This window comes from Egretta garzetta, unplaced genomic scaffold, assembly GCF_000687185.1.
Source record: "Egretta garzetta isolate BGI_Z169 unplaced genomic scaffold, ASM68718v1 scaffold573, whole genome shotgun sequence".
Classification (NCBI taxonomy): Eukaryota; Metazoa; Chordata; class Aves; order Pelecaniformes; family Ardeidae; genus Egretta; species Egretta garzetta.
In genome coordinates this window covers 1,319,465-1,335,380 of record NW_009259180.1, presented here as the reverse complement: position 1 = coordinate 1,335,380, position 15,916 = coordinate 1,319,465, and the positions used below count along the sequence as shown (strand labels likewise).

General features: G+C 40.6%; 2 protein-coding genes across 6 annotated transcripts in view; one reads left to right on the top strand and one right to left on the bottom strand.

Annotated features, from left to right (window-relative positions):
* BTBD10 (BTB domain containing 10) overlaps nt 1–7,197 on the top strand; it is a 27,298-nt gene extending 20,101 nt beyond the window's left edge. For all 3 annotated transcript variants that reach the window (XM_035891253.1, XM_035891254.1, XM_009635656.2), the window contains 5 exons: nt 636–738; nt 1,518–1,638; nt 3,025–3,222; nt 4,539–4,649; nt 6,123–7,197. In XM_035891253.1, the coding sequence (XP_035747146.1) occupies nt 636–738; nt 1,518–1,638; nt 3,025–3,222; nt 4,539–4,649; nt 6,123–6,433 (844 nt within the window). In that variant the 3' untranslated portion in view covers nt 6,434–7,197. The remainder of the gene's footprint in view (nt 1–635; nt 739–1,517; nt 1,639–3,024; nt 3,223–4,538; nt 4,650–6,122) is intronic.
* Nucleotides 7,198–7,573: 376 nt separating this feature from the next.
* The window catches only part of ARNTL (aryl hydrocarbon receptor nuclear translocator like), a 35,181-nt gene continuing 26,838 nt past the window's right edge, over nt 7,574–15,916 (bottom strand). For all 3 annotated transcript variants that reach the window (XM_035891248.1, XM_009635652.2, XM_035891250.1), the window contains 7 exons: nt 15,680–15,786; nt 15,182–15,332; nt 14,495–14,583; nt 12,501–12,609; nt 10,622–10,715; nt 8,888–8,990; nt 7,574–8,274 (listed from right to left, as the gene is read on the bottom strand). In XM_035891248.1, coding sequence (XP_035747141.1) covers nt 8,114–8,274; nt 8,888–8,990; nt 10,622–10,715; nt 12,501–12,609; nt 14,495–14,583; nt 15,182–15,332; nt 15,680–15,786 — 814 coding nt within the window. In that variant the 3' untranslated portion in view covers nt 7,574–8,113. The remainder of the gene's footprint in view (nt 8,275–8,887; nt 8,991–10,621; nt 10,716–12,500; nt 12,610–14,494; nt 14,584–15,181; nt 15,333–15,679; nt 15,787–15,916) is intronic.

The window sequence follows — 15,916 nt, the reverse complement described above, 5'->3', positions numbered from 1 at the left end:
AGTCAGCTTTTTTGCCTGCTGATCTAATGGGTTACTGTAGATACTGTTTGGGAATTGTAGTTTTCTTCTTACTGTAGCTGTCCTTGTATCCTTGCAGGTAGAAATATGCTGTACCTACTACCCTTAAGTATGGGTATTTTCTATCAGAATGTTATTTTAACTTTTGAATTAACTAGATTTTCAAATGAAATTGAAGGGAGTTGCATGTACTTGAATGTTAAGTTCTGTTTCTTAAATGTCTCAAATGTATTTAAATAATGACAATTCCACAGCAAAACCTGTTCTTCTGCTATATCACCCCACAAACGCCAAAGACTTGTTTCAGGTTCTCCCCACCTTTGGCACTGGCAGGAAATGGCCTGGTCTAACCTTTGGTTTGATCAAAGAATATTGGCAAGTTAAGACTGAAGAATATCACTAGACTTTCCTGAGTTACGCTACCCTGCTTTCTATTTTCTAGTAGTCTTGCTAAACATAGACCAAACTGAACAGAGTGCATACATACGAGGTAGAACAGACTGGTTTTTCCCTGTCATTTCAGTACCATTTTTGACATTTTACTTTTCAGATCTGCAAAAAAACCTCCCAACCCTATGGTAAAGAATTCTAACCAAATTACTTTTATTCCTGAGCAGGATGTTTGGATCAGGCAGAGAGCATAACTTTACACGTCCTAATGAAAAAGGAGAGTATGAAGTTGCTGAAGGAATTGGTTCCACTGTGTTTCGTGCTATTCTGGTGAGTTTTCTTTATGGAGGGGAAAAAAAGGCAGGGGCAAGTACTGTTAGGACAAGCACTATGAGTATTAAGAGGCATAACTTCTTGATTTAGCCTTACTTGCCTATCTGGACTTTGTGGATGGAATAAATACTGCTTTTCTGTATTGTTCTCTAGAGGGGAAAAAATGTTTGATCTGAAAACACCCCTAGGTTTTCTGATAATGTGCATATGACAGCCAGGGAGAGAGAAAGCATGCCTGAAATAAACCAAAAAACTACTGCTTCCGAGAAACTTGTGCACCTTCTCCTATGGATTTAGTTCACCTAGTTCAGATATATTCAGGCCTTCTTTTGCTGAAATTAGATGAAACGGAGCACTGGAAGTTAACAGTGCAGGTAAAAGGAGAAAAAACCTTCACTCTGAGAAGAAAACAGCCCCTAATGTGTTTCGTATCTACACAGAGAAGTAGATCTGCCATACTGCTTTGTCAGCAGAATCAGAGTAGCAAAAGCTGAGTGAAGTATAGATAAAAGACAGTATATGTGCACCAAAATGATCATTGTTAATAGTTGTCGCTTAAATAACAACTTTAACCAGAGCTCACTGCTCTGGAAGCAGCTCAGAAAATTGATAAATTTTAGGACGGTAAAACTCATGAAGTTGCTCTTTTATGTTTTCGGGGGTTTGCTTGTGGAGAAAGAGTCGTAAATGAAATTATGAAATGTTCCTGTCAGTGAATATTGAAGTACATTGTGGGTTTGTGGTTTTTTTTTTTTTTTTTTTCTGCATTACTATAGGATTACTACAAGACTGGAGTGATACGCTGCCCTGATGGGATATCTATTCCTGAATTAAGAGAAGCGTGTGACTATCTCTGTATCTCTTTTGAGTATAGTACTATTAAATGCAGAGATCTTAGTAAGTACGGAATTTATTAAAATAATTTTATTTATGCAGGCTTAACCTAAGCAAATATATGGAGGGAGGCTAATTCCAAATTGTATCCTTTACTGAAGTAAAGGAACATGGTGGATACTACATGAGCAAAACCCATCCTTTGTTATCTCTTACGTAGTACAGCTCCAAAGGCAATGGATGTACACGGTTTGAAAAAGAATGTTTCTGCTGTGACAGGACAAGGGGTAATGGTTTTAAACTAAAACAGGGTAGGTTTAGACTGGATCTAAGGAAGAAATTCTTTACAATGAGGGTGGTGAAACACTGGAATGGGTTGCCCAGAGAGGTAGTGGAGGCCCCATCCCTGGAAACATTCAAGACCAGGTTGGACAGGGCTCTGAGCAACCTGATCTGGTTAAAGGTGTCCCTGCTCTCACTGCAGGGGGGTTGGACTGGATGACCTCTAAAGGTCCCTTCCAACCCCCAAAGTATTCTATGACATTTCAGTATCTGATACTCAGATACTTTTCTGCTATGTTCAGCTCTGTGGAATACTTAAACTATTGATGCATTTGCAGTGCAGATACAGTAACATTAAGTGGTATCTTTTATGCAGAGGAGAGGGAAGATAATTCATTCAACTCCTTGCTTAAGAGAATTGGGCTGTGTTGCTAACAGAAGTAACACAGCTTTGCTGGTGGTGTAAGGTGCATCATAGTTCCCAGTGTGTAGTGTCTCTTCGGCTCATTCCTTCCCTGAGCACAGCCAAAGTTTTGACCAATGTTTAGATGACCTGGGCTGTGTCTTTGGTTCCCGTGATCTCGTGGTGTTTGTGCAGAGCAGAGCCCGGCACAGGGCTGAGCTGTGGTATTCCAGCTGTGAGATCTGCATGGGGCACCTGTGCCTTCACCAGCAGTGCTGTGACCTCACAGCCTGTCGCCTGCTGAGTCACACTCTCCGTGCACTTTGTCCTTAGCAGAAGGATTTAGCAGCTCATGCTGTGAGGGCTTTGAGAGGCTTTGTTTTTAAGCTACTGCTTATGAAAAGGGGGTTCCATGCTCTACTCTTTCAGCAACTGGCTTAAATAATGTTTCTTTTAGGAAGCCCAAGAGGAGTCTTACACACAATTACCCCAATGTTTAGCAGTAGTAAAACATGAAGGAGGTCACTCCACTGTCTGCCCGACATAATGTTAAGATCTGCAAGACAGACCTATTAGTTTGAACTTCTGGTGTGGCTTCTGGTAAACCTTTGAAAAAAGTTCTGATCTTATACAAACTGATAGACTGTCTTTACAGCTGTCTGCAGTAAATAGTACAAAATAAACAGAATTGACATGTTTCTTATTCCTGCCTTCATTTCTTTAGCAAGCTTTCAAATGTGCCTATGCTTAAAATTTTGTTCCAGGTGCTCTCATGCATGAATTGTCAAATGATGGTGCTCGCAAACAATTTGAATTTTATCTAGAAGAAATGATTCTCCCATTAATGGTAGCCAGTGCCCAAAGTGGTGAGAGGGAGTGCCACATTGTTGTGCTGACAGATGATGATGTTGTTGACTGGGATGAAGAGTATCCTCCACAAATGGGAGAGGAGTATTCACAAAGTAAGTTTATTTTCATTGTTTCCACCAAGCCATGCTATGGTAGAGGTAGCAGTAAATGCGCTTATTTAGCTTATCTGTACATAAGTGCTGTTAGCAAAGTCTTTTCAACATCCCTAATGCCTCACAAAAGCTTAGTTTTGGTAGTTCTGGTTAATACTCTGCTTCACAGAAGCATATTTTGCATGCTATATTCCAGTCTAATTAAAAAGAGAAGGTAATTTTTATTAAGATATAATCAGTCAATGAGGGGCAAGGAAATACTTTTTCGCAAAGAGCTGGATGAGTAACATGAACGGGAGTCATGTTTACTGTAGGAGAAAAACTGGAGGGTTTTTCTGGGGGGAAGAAAAGTGTCTGTTTTAGTTTTTTGGAAGTATAAGAGTCTGGTGTATAGGTGAGTTAAAAGCACCTGTGAATGGTGTGACCTTCCCTGCATCAGTGCTGTCCTGGTAGCTGAAAATGTTCTTTCAGTGTGAAAACTTGAAATTTAGGGTTTTGTGGGGGCATGGAGGAGCTTGAGATACTCTTTGTACTCCAGTAGTATAAAATCTTCTTAGACATCTCTTCAAAGTATTACTTTTTTTTTTTTTTGTGGTTTTGTTTTTAACTAAAGAAACAAAACACCCTTTGTAAAGAATATAGATCAAATGCGCCAGTTCTAATGCAGTGACAAAATTGGCTCAGGTTTCTAGGACCTTTAAGTCTCAAAGATGTCAACTAAAAATACCCCCTACCCTAAGTAATTAGTTCAGCACGCATTTGCCTTTTACATTTATACTTTTCATGAACAATTGATTTGGATCTCTGCAGCTGCAAGGGATTGATGTCCCTGGTCCTTTCTTTTAAGGTGCTATAATCAAAATTGCAAAGGTGTCCCTCCTGTTCTGCTTCACAAGTCTGGGTTCCTGAAACTGATTTGGAGATCTCTTGCATAATGGAAAGCAGAATGGAAAGATTTTTTTAATGTCTGCGATGTTTCCATCAAAAAGGGAAAAAAATGGAGATGTCTTTTCTTTGTGGAGGTGGGGTTGTGAGTGTATAGTATGGTTTGCTCTGTGAATTGTCCTATTGCGTTCCTCAATCCAACAAAACCCCCCGAAGTGTATAAAACAGACTAAATTGCTAGGGAAAAAGCCATGTGCAACCAGCCCATTTCACCATCCCTCCAGCCATTTTTCTCTGATTTCTGTTTTGGGTATTTTGAGGAGTTCTTTAGTCTCTTTCCTCCCAGTTCTGAAAGAGAAATAATAGAGTAAAGCAAAACAGTGGAAAAGATGAATCTTGTGCAGTTTTTGCTTATTAAGATGTATTTTTAGTTATTTACAGCACGAAGTTGTATAGATTCTTCAAATACATTGAAAATCGAGATGTGGCTAAATCAGTTCTGAAGGAAAGGGGGCTCAAGAAGATCCGACTGGGCATTGAAGGTAAGAGAAGCATTGCTAACTCTTTGAGGGGAAAGAGGTCAGCTGCACTTGTCTGCTTTATGATCGTCTCTGCAGCTGAAGAAATAAGGGTTGGTATTGTCGTTCATACCGAGGTTAGATGATAAAATGGCCAGAGGTAGAGCGGTACCCAATCAATAACTGGTCCAGCTAGAAAACCTGACTACAGCTTCATGAGGGGTCTACAAGATGTGTCTATCTGCTGGACTGTTTGCAGAGTCACTTAGGTGGTTTCTACTGACTTAGGACTTGCATCGCGTGCCATCTGCCCTTTAGTTTTCACACAAAATCTTCTCTGTACTTTATTTGAAGTAATGATGTGTTTTTACAGCTTTCTATATTGTGTTCTTGGTCTGGTGCCCTTTTTGGGGCTTGAAATGAAAAAAAACCTCATGTTAAGTTGCAGGTAAATATTTTCTTTCAGCAAATGCAAATCTATTGAATGGATCATTGAATTGCAAAGAAATACTAATGTGAAATAAACATCCTGTGATTCAGGAGGCTGATCTGTAAAATCTCAGCTCTGGCTTTGCAAGAGACAACTACATTAAATAGTTGTAGATTTTTATCATGAATGTAACAGCTGGGTTTCTTTGCACTTCGTTTTCCTTCTGGTTGTTGACCTAAATATTTAAAAGCCCAGTCTTTATAATTTGCAGGATTTCTATCCTTCACTCCCCACGTTGTCATAGTTACATTTTTGTCATTTGCCATCCAAAAGCAAATGCTTTTAACTGCTTGTGATCTCTAAAATAAGTCAGTCAGTCCAGCTGAACAAGGCGTGAGCCTTTGACTAAACAAGAACTGGTTTTGTGTGTAACACTGGCTAATACCCAATTATTTCTGCTGGCATTTCTTGTTTGAGACAAAGAACAACTGTTTGACTACACTTTAATGCTAGTGCCCCATAATAGCATGTAACTTTTTCTAGTAATGAAAATTATTGCTTAGGCAGAGGGGAGAGATGGCTCAAACACAGCATAACCAGAATTGATAATTGGGCTAAACCAATGTATTTTCATCATTTGGGGGAGCTGAGAGGAATGCAGGGGGATCTCACTTGTGACCTTAAGCCACAGCTGGGAGCGTTGCTGTCCTCTTTCTTGAGATCTCATTTCCTGCTGTCCAGGTCATTGTGTTTTAGAGACAGCTGGCTGCTTTTGGCTCAAGGAGCAGCTAGCTCTGCCTGTGAACTCTGGAAGAGTTGTCCTGTGGCGATATATTTGTTACTGATAGCAGTGTAGCCTCTTTCCTTACAATTTGGTTGGTAGTTAAACTGCTGACTGTGCGTTCTCCTTGTATAGATAATGTTAAGGACAACACAATGGCATCCGTTTCCATTTAGGATGTTGGTGGGGATGACAGCTGATCTTCACTGTGCTTTCCCATGCTGCCTTTTTATAAAAAGAAAACCCTGAAGTAACCAGTACAGGAAATATTAACTCTGTTTCTTAGGTTACCCTACATACAAAGAGAAAGTGAAAAAGCGGCCGGGCGGAAGGCCGGAGGTGATTTACAACTATGTCCAGAGACCGTTTATTCGGATGTCGTGGGAGAAGGAGGAAGGAAAGAGCCGGCATGTTGACTTTCAGTGTGTGAAAAGCAAATCCATCACAAATCTGGCAGCGGCGGCAGCAGACATACCCCAGGACCAGCTGGTGGTAATGCATCCTACCCCCCAGGTGGATGAGCTGGATATTCTGCCTATTCATCCCCCGCCCAGCAACAGCGAGGTGGATACCGAGGGACAAAACCCGCCCCTCTGATCCAGACTCTTAGGAAAACAAAAGCATGCTACTTTAAAGTGACTCTGTACTCAGCTCATACTACACTGCAAGTCCAGTTTTTTCCATTGTGTAACAGTGTTTAGGATATTGCAGTACCGACCTTGGAAAAGACCACAGGGAGGGGAGTACCCAATTGTTTTTGAGAGAGTACAGATCAAAGGTCCCGGGGTTACGGTTACATACGTGTATGTGTTTACCAGTAGGTTTGTGACATTGGTGACTTGTATGCTGGACTGTCCTCACTCTGAAGCCCACCAAAAGCAATGGGATGCTGGTGGCTAGTTGTGCATCAGCATTGGTACATGGGGGTTAGAACGCAGAATTGGAATTGATAGTAGCACTTTATAAAGGGTTGCGAAATGGAATTTGAAGCCATTTTTTATAAATGTGTTGCACAATACTAACAAAGTGCTTCTATCAAAAGTATTAACTGTAAATAGTTTTGCTCTGAATAGATTGACCCTTTTAAAGTTACTGTATATGGTTGAGCACAAAACTACTTACTCTTGGGTTTTTGGATTGAGGACATGATTCAATTACCCATGTAACATCTTGTTGAACTCAGAGTTCTTTAGTGAATTTTTTCACTTGTTTGCAGCGTGAGCCATGTTCAAAAATTGTGAACAATGCAGAGGGGCTTTATCTTAAATTTTGCCTTACCTTAATCTGTTCACAAATATTTATTTAATACATTTTTCATAAGTGTCACAAAATAGGAAATGCAAATGGTTCATTCTTCATTTATTAATGATTGTAAACAAGTTTTTCATGCAAATAAAGTTTCCATTATTTTAATGGGTTTGAATTATCTGTGAATAAGATCAAGTATGTATGGGTGAAGTTTGAAAGTAGTTGCTTTTCTTTCCTTAGGGAGGGATGGATCATAAGTGAAAACCACATATTTCTTAAAAGAGAAATCTGGTAGTGATGTCAGACTATCTTAACCTCCCTCATGTTGTTTTTTTCCTAGTATAAACTTGAATCTAGGAGCCTCTCTAGAAATTTTTTGTGGCAACAAACTCTTGTAAGTAGAGGTAAGGCATTGTTTTTCCTCCTCCTTTCCCACCCACCCCCAAGGCTAAAGAAATGATAAAGAGGCAACTGCTTCTGGCATGCATCTTCAGCAGGGTTTTATCAAATTTATTTATCAAAGTAAATGCTCCATCTTAGAACAAGGGAAACATTTATTTTAAAAATATTTAACTGTCTAATACATTACACTTTAACAATATTTATAGTAAAGGATTCTTACAAGAAAGAATAAACAGCTTTATGGTACAATTAGTATAAGAAATATCCACATGGGGACTGTTTTGCAGTGTAAAAACACACCATACATCTGAAATGGTCATTTGCATATAAAAGCTACCACTGATGCCAGTGAGTTGCACAGTGATTTTAAAAAAAATTTCAAACAAAACAACAGAATCCAAAATATACAAGTATTGCAAGCTATACACAGCTAACCAAATCAACACAGAACACTGTAGCAGGTTATTCACTTTGTCTGAAGTTACACATGGTAGGATGAGTTGCATTCTGATACAGCTTTTATGAAATTCATACATAAAAGCTTCTCAGTCCAACAAGTGTCACAGACTGGAGAACTCCACCAATAACTGCACTTTGATATTTGGATGTTGAAGCCAGGTGCATCATTTACAAGGGCCATGGCAAATCACTGAAGTCTACAGGGCCACCGAGACCTGCATCTGCTTCGAGAAGGCTCATTATTACTGCCATTGCTGCTTCATCATTGCTAGGGCTGCTTGATCCTTGATCGTTGTCGATCACGTCGATGCCTATATGAGAGTTCTCCCCTGCAAGCATAAATACAGTAGCATGTCAGAAATTCGGTTTCTTTTTGTTCACTTTACTTGCTATGGGCACTTGCCCTATGACTTGAAGTAGAACACCCGAACAGTTTGAGGAGCCTCAGTCTGTTTGGTAGCCAAGTTGCCACCACATCAGGGATACCACTGGTACCTGGGTGTCAGAGTAGAAAGGTTAGGTCACTTCTCAGCAATGACCAGTATGCCTAATAATGTTGGATGACACATTGCACTTCAAAAATAAGTCTAGATCAACAGCTAGGAGTCAGCCTTAGCCTTTCTCCTTATGGCCAGCTGTTTAAAAGCATTCACAAACAGCAGGTGAGGAGTTCAGCTAATTCACACTGATTCAGCAAGAGAAGAGAGGCCTCCAAGTGCTGTCTAAAGAGAATTACAATGTAAAATAAGCTAGTGGAAGAGGCTGCCAGGCTGCTCTTGTAGCCACCCCTTTGAGCATCAGAGTGGTAGGTTATGGGCTTTATGCCTCACCTGTAGCCTGCAGATGGCGAAAGCAAGTTATTGCTAAAAACAGTCATCTCGTTACAGTTGTCTGTGTGTGTGTTTAGTTGGTATTGAGGCAGGGTAGTGTGACTTCACTTACCAAGAATAGAGGAGTTGTCAGAATATGGGTAACCAGAGTTATCTTGGATTTGCCCAGACAGTAACCCAGCTGAAGAAATGTCTGGCGTGCCACCATTCAAGATCTTGAAAGAAAAAACAGAAGCCATAAAAAGGTGTGAAATGTTGCATTAAGTCTTAAATTGTCCTATATTGGGATTTTTAATATAGGGTAGATGGAATTCCTGAAAAAAAAAAAACCAACCCTGAAACCAAAGCCAAACTACACCACCTAAAGGCTAGCTAATCAGGCACAGTCATAAACTAGGAACTACTTCCTCTGTGCCCATCAAGCAGATGTAAGATGGAAGCATATCACTACCAGAAAGAGATCAAGTCAGCACTATATGCTACAAAGTTCTGAAGATAACTTCTGAAAAACTACTAGAAAAGGTCCTCGGGATTTCTGTGGGTCATCTTTTGAGTATTCCAATTACAGCTAACCACAGAACGCTTCTGAATTTGCAAATACAGGGTATGTAAAGTACTGCCAACTAAGGTTCTTCATTTTAGGAGTATAATCCTCCCAGGTAAGCCAGACTGCATGAGTCAAGCACTGCTCCTGGACCATCTTTTGGTACAGAGCAGCACAGTGGTACTTGGGTACACCAGAGTTCAGCAGAAATGAAGAACCTTCTCCGGGATTCTTAAATAGCGAGGGAATATCTGAACTGGAACCATAGTTTTGAACTGCTCAGAAGTACGTACAGGGGAAGGGAAGTACTTTTGTGAGCTCCTTTCTGAAGGTAGCATCAGCTGGAGCATGGGTTGTTTCTAGCAAGCGGAGTCTTCTAGAAGAAATATTAAGGGGGTACCCTATTTAGAAATACACAATTCTCCATGTGTATTTGCCTTTATTCTGTTACAGGAGCCCTTACTGTACGTAGGTATTGAATTACTGTGGGGCAGAAAGAGCAAGAATTTCTATTCCTAGAACTACAACTCAGTTTGTTCCAACTTTTTATTTCAAGAACAAAGTAAGCCAGGAACAGACACAAAATTTACTGTCAGCTATATGCTCCAGTGCAAACAATTCTTACACATAGCCATCATAATTTCTGGGGACAGCTAAGTCTGAGGCAGTGTTCAAATGCACAGAATAAGGATTCGGATAAGTGCTCTTCTTGCCTTGAATATAACTACTATAAGCAGCAATTTACTAGATGGCTTAAATGCAGCCAGTGTAAGTGTTCTGGTAGTTAAGTGTTGGTAATGGTACGTGAGCGCTACTCAAGCAATCTTAGAACAACACATGGTACATGGTATTGATTTAAAAATAAACTGTCAGCGCACAATAAAGCATCAAATTGTCATATTTTGTGCTACAGCAGTACAGTAAAACTGTCGTGATTCATTTAAACACAGTCAGTGCTCAAACGGTAGCAATTCCAGTGTTCACCAGTATGTGGAGGTAAAGAGTTTTTGGAGGATCAAGAGATCTGAGCAGAGCTGTTTCCTGCAGCTCTGTTAAAAAAAAAAAAAGTTAAAATCTAAAGAGCAGGTGGATTTCAAAAGCTGCCAGTGTTTAAGAACTACTGGTCTCTGCAGTTGAGGGACTACTGTAAAGGGATTTTGGCAACCAGAATGCTCTGACTCACTGTCAGACGTTCTCAGCCAAGCAGCCAGGAGTTGTTCAACACCACATATCATTTTATAAGCATGACCTTGTGTTGCTTGCCACTGCTGCTGCAAGAGTGTTTGTAAAGCTTGTTCTTACCTTCTTGCCTCCGGGGGAGGATGTGTCAGGTGGCGGTGTACTGGTAATGTTCAGTGGACTAGAACCACAGCTAGAAGGTGATGATCCTCTTATCCTAAAACATGGATAAAATAGGGAATGCATTTACCAGCAACTTCCAAGAGTCAGGTGCCAGAAGCCTTGGAGTTTCAAACGCCGATTTCAGTATCAGGTGGCAGAAGGTGTTAAAAGCATGAACTTCATTTTCATAGTTTCCTCACTTTCTCAGTGTTACTCAAATCAGAAGTAGCAATGTTTTTATTTGCAGCTGGATAAATAGTTGTGTGTACATTGTCCAGCTTGCTCAGTCTGCAAGCTTTACCTCCTCCCCCCCTCTTTATTTGTTCCTGTACAGCCTTCACAGAGTCAGAAGGAAAAGGTCCTGGGTACTGAGGAAAGCCTCATTTTTTGTATTTTACTTCAATTTAGACCAACCAAGAATTCAAGCTGCCTCAGTGACATTAACCCAGACTCCTTAAGTGAGCTACTGCTACAGAAGTATACTGGACACTTGGTATAATTAATATGGTTTTTAAACTGTCCAAACCAGCATTTTTCACTTTTATTTTCCATAGCTTGATCAAATATCATTTTTTTATTAATGAATAATGTATTAACTGTAGAACCAATGGAACTCTAGACTAAAGGGAGGAGGGGGTAGTTACAGAGAAAAGCAATGGAAATGGGAATCTTATCCTTGGCAGAGTTCCCCTGGGAAAGCTGAACAGAAGGCAGCTTTGGAAAATAGTAACAGCTGCTGAAAAAGGACTGGAACTAACCCAGGGTCTTGAAATGAAGTGAAAGCATGGGTGGTAAGCTACACTACTACACTCACTGAGGCTAATTAAGTGTTTTGCAGCTACTAAAAGGCATGGTTAAGTTTCAAAGTATTGGTTCAGCCTTGGTGTGGCTTTTTCCCCCCCCCCCTCTTTTTTTCCTTTCTTCCTTCTTTCTATTCTTATAGACAGGAAAGCAACCTTAGGTGATGATAGGTCTGCTGTTCCCTTCAACAGTGATGTACGTAGTCTCTGGCTTGCTGCAGAAACAAAACTATGGGAAACAAACTGAACGTTTTCCCGAATTGCAGCTCAGCATGGTTAAATTAGTGCCACTAAACATCTGCTGGATGAAGCTGCTTTTGTGGGAAGGGGAACAATTCCCAAGAGGAAGTTCATGAAGAACAGTGGAAAATAAGTGATACCCACTGAAAGCAGCTGCTCACACCGGTGAGAGAGATGAGATGGCTGTTCTGAGAAACAGCCACATATTGCCACAGCCCCCTACTGAAGGGTGCTACCAGACTTCTTGCTTAAACCAGAGACCTACATCTTGACTTTTAGACAGACTGCTCCTGGGAAGGCAGAGCTAGCATAACCATTGTGTCCTGGCCCAAAGAGCTGTGGGAGAGCTGCACAAGCTGAACTTACATATCTAACAACTCTAAAAGCATGGGAGCAAAGTGGATCACATGAAAACAAATGGGTTTTTTGGCGTATAGTCAATAGCATTTGGAGGTTGTGCCACTTACACCCTTAAGTCACTGGAAAAAGAATAGTCTGGAAAGGAATTTATTCCTAGTTAGCTGTTCTTTGTAACTACTGTTTCTGGTTAACAGACACTTACCACTATTACAAAAAAGTTCCAATGTTAGTCTTTTACAGGGGAAAGCTGGAAGACTGTAACTTTTTCATTCTATCACTATGGGCTTTGACTGCCTCAGGTATTCTGAAAAGGTACCTGTAGCTGTCTACTTACAAAATGCAATTGTATCATTCAGTATTCAGCTTCAAGAAAGACTTCCTTAATTCCCACTTAAAGAACAATACTGTTTTTCCTCTAACTTGATACCATCTTCTCTCACCTGTGAATCTCCATGATTTCTTCAGCAATCATCCTCCCTATTTTACCTGCCCCAGCTCTTGTTCCACCTGGAATTCCAGGCACAGTAGGATGGGTCCTTTTTGGGCCACCTGAAATAAGTAGGTATCTTAAGGTCAAATAAAAGCTTGCAAACCTCTTCCAAAAAACATTTGTATATAGGCGTGTTCTGACAAGCTGCAGGATGTTCTGAACTGCATTTATTTACAATTCCACCAACTGGTGAGTACCTTCAAATGTATGGAAAGCTCCAACTTGCGCTGAGCTATGCTATGCCTCTTAGATGTCCCTCCACACCAGCAGGGACACAGCATATCCCGACTCTTATCAGAATCTGGCTGTTTCAAGCACCTGGTAGTACCTCTCGTCCAGAGCTGGTAAAGAATAGCTTGTCAGACCTGATTTATCTGTGCCTGAACAGGCTCACCTCCAAACATGTTTGTTCTTTGCTTTGTGTGAAGAACTTGCCAGTGCATATTCCATTCAATATGGGATAAGCTCAAGTTACCTGAAGAACATAAACAAGCCCTCCTGCAGGTAACTGGAAGTATCTAAGAATGGAGGAAAAAGTGAGGTCTGAACAGTTGGAAGCTCACTGTTACTTTAATGTGATTTGACACTTGAACAACACTCAAGAGGTAGTCAGGAAGGAGCCTGATATACTCCAAGGCATAGCGAAGAAAAGATCACACACGGAAAGGGCAAGAGAGCCCTTAGCATTGCTTATGCATAATAGATAACTGCCTTCTTTTAGAAATTCGTATTTAACAATAGCAACCTTCAGTTGGTATGGCTCAGACCCATCAGGAGGTGAGAAGGTTCACCTAAAAGGTCAGCAAATCCTTAGAGCCAGAACCCCTTGAAATTAAACTTCACTAAATTAGCTTTCTTTTCTGAGGACAAGAACTGCGAGTATGATGATATTATACATCTCTCTCCTTTTCAAAGGTTGCATTGTGGCAAGAATAAGCTTATCCTATTATAGAGCAGTTTGTTCTGTATTTTTTTACCACTCTCAGAAGGCCGAGACACCACGCTACTGCTGTTACTCGACCATCAATTACTAACCATCATGCCTACATGGCAGCTTCTCTTCCTACCAGTCAGCTGTCCCATGCTTTGCCACCCTTCCTCCTCCATAGTTTCACTTACTGCACCTCATTTTTCAGAACAGAGAGAACTGAAAAGCCCAGCTGTGCTGAAGTCTTGCACTGTTTTCCTAAGCATATTGTCTACAACTTACAAAGTAATTCCAGACATGTGCAATATTCTTGCTCTACAGCTGTAAAGGCATAGCTGATAGAAGTAGTATGTAGTAAATGGGGTCTCTAAAAGCAGTGGTTCCCAACTCTTTGGAAAGAATCTCAGTATTATCACCATCTTTCTTTCCCTGTCCTTCATCCACGGGCTGTCACTGCATCCTTCTATTCTATCTCACTACCACCCTGCCCCAGTAACACTTTATTATTAAATCAAGCTCTGCTCTGCATTATGCTGCATGCCACCCATTACAAAAGATGGTTCAGTCATCTGCAGCATTCACAACAAGCCCATGGCTATTACCAGAGATCAGTCTTCATGTCTTGACAAAAAGTCAAATCAAGGGCAGGTGAGGGGCAGTAAGCTGAATGGGTATTGACTACTCAGCCCCGAGTAGTCATCTGCACTGACCGCAGAACATGAATTCACTCCGGGAAGATGTACAAATAATGCCATGCATGAAGGCAAACATTTCTTCTCTACGTCACTCCTCCAACACTCTGTATACTTGCTTCTTTTAACTGACTCGCTTGCTTCTCTTTGACCAGCTTATATCCAAACTTGGTATTTAAGTTCAACAGGGCAAGAACTGTATTAGTAGTTATTTTTCTTTAGGATAACAAATTCTCAACGCAAGAGTGCAGCACATTTGTACACGCAAGATTAGCTGCTAACAAGGCATGATTGCCAGTAATTTCCTCACAGTACAGTAGTTACCTTCTCCAGCCTGAAGCACACTGTCCATGCTGTGTGGAGAAGCCTCAAGCTGTGGAAAGGCTGTGTCTCCACTATCAAGTACGTTGGTGCTGTGGATTTCAAGAATTAGACGAATCAGTGATAGAAAATCCTGCACAACAGTCACTCTGCCAGTGTGTCAGAATGGAATGCTTCAGGGTTTAAGTGGTTTGTGAGTCACTGTCACCTCTGTGAAAGAAGCACTGTGACTGACACCACGGCTAGATAAACAACAGGCATAAAACACCATGTTACAACTCAAAGGGTGCAATACAGAACCCAAACAGCTTCTCTCATTAGAGAATTCCTCTACAGCAGTTACTCTACTGTGAAGTCACTGCACAGAACTGTCAAGGAAAAAGAAAAGGAGGGGGGAAGTTCCTACATAAGCAACAAAATCCGTCTCCCATAAGTCCCTACAAAGACTGGAACCCCAGGTTTTCCCAAAGAAAGAAAATATTTTTATTTCTGCAGGCTTTAATAAACAGATATCAAACTACTGCAATTACTAACTGAGTCCTCTCTCCCCAGGTACGCCGTTCTGGGTGCTACCTGGGGAAGACATCTATTGTCATATAGAAGATGGACACATATTTAGGTCAAATTTCATCTGAAAACAGGGCAAAGCAATCAGCATTTACATGCATCTGTCAAGGGAAAAGTACTTACGAAACAACTGTATTTGTTGAGACAATGTATTCTACTTCTTTGGTCCAAGGGTTCATGAAACTGAACCAGCGACTCCGCAATGTAATAAAAGAGCCATCTTTTATTTTAAACTTGTAGCAGTTAGTTGTAATTTTTTCTCTTGTCTGCAAAACTGAAGACAGACAGAAAGCAAGTAACCTTGTGTCAAACAGGCACCAAGACTACATGAGCAGAGCCCTTATTGGGGAAAATTCAGTTAATTCCTCCCTTCACCCCTGAAGAAAAATGCTCTTTCTGCAGTCATCCCCACTCACCCAACGTGAACCTCAAATATTCACTAAAAATCTACAGAAGTCCAAGATAATCATATTATTTGGCACACACAGCACAAAATTCTTAACTAAAGCATTTTCAAACAGAGATATATCCAAATCTTTTCAACTTTGTTTCGTTTTCTTAATACACAATTGTTCCCAATATTTTCACTAATAATTCAGAAAAGAAATTTTGTAATCGTACCTTGTCTATGACATTCTGCAAGATGTCCTATATCATCTTGATGAAAGTATTCGTAACACGATGTACCTAGAAGTTCCTGGGGCAAGTATGCCAGAATGGCTGTTGCCCTTGGGGAAGGGAGGTAGAGGGAAAAAAATAAGAGAAAAAAAATTCATTTCAAGTTAAAGTATTAGTGACAGATTACTAAAACTCACACTGAAGTTGGGTAAGGCTCAAATAGTGCGGAAAGGTATTTTC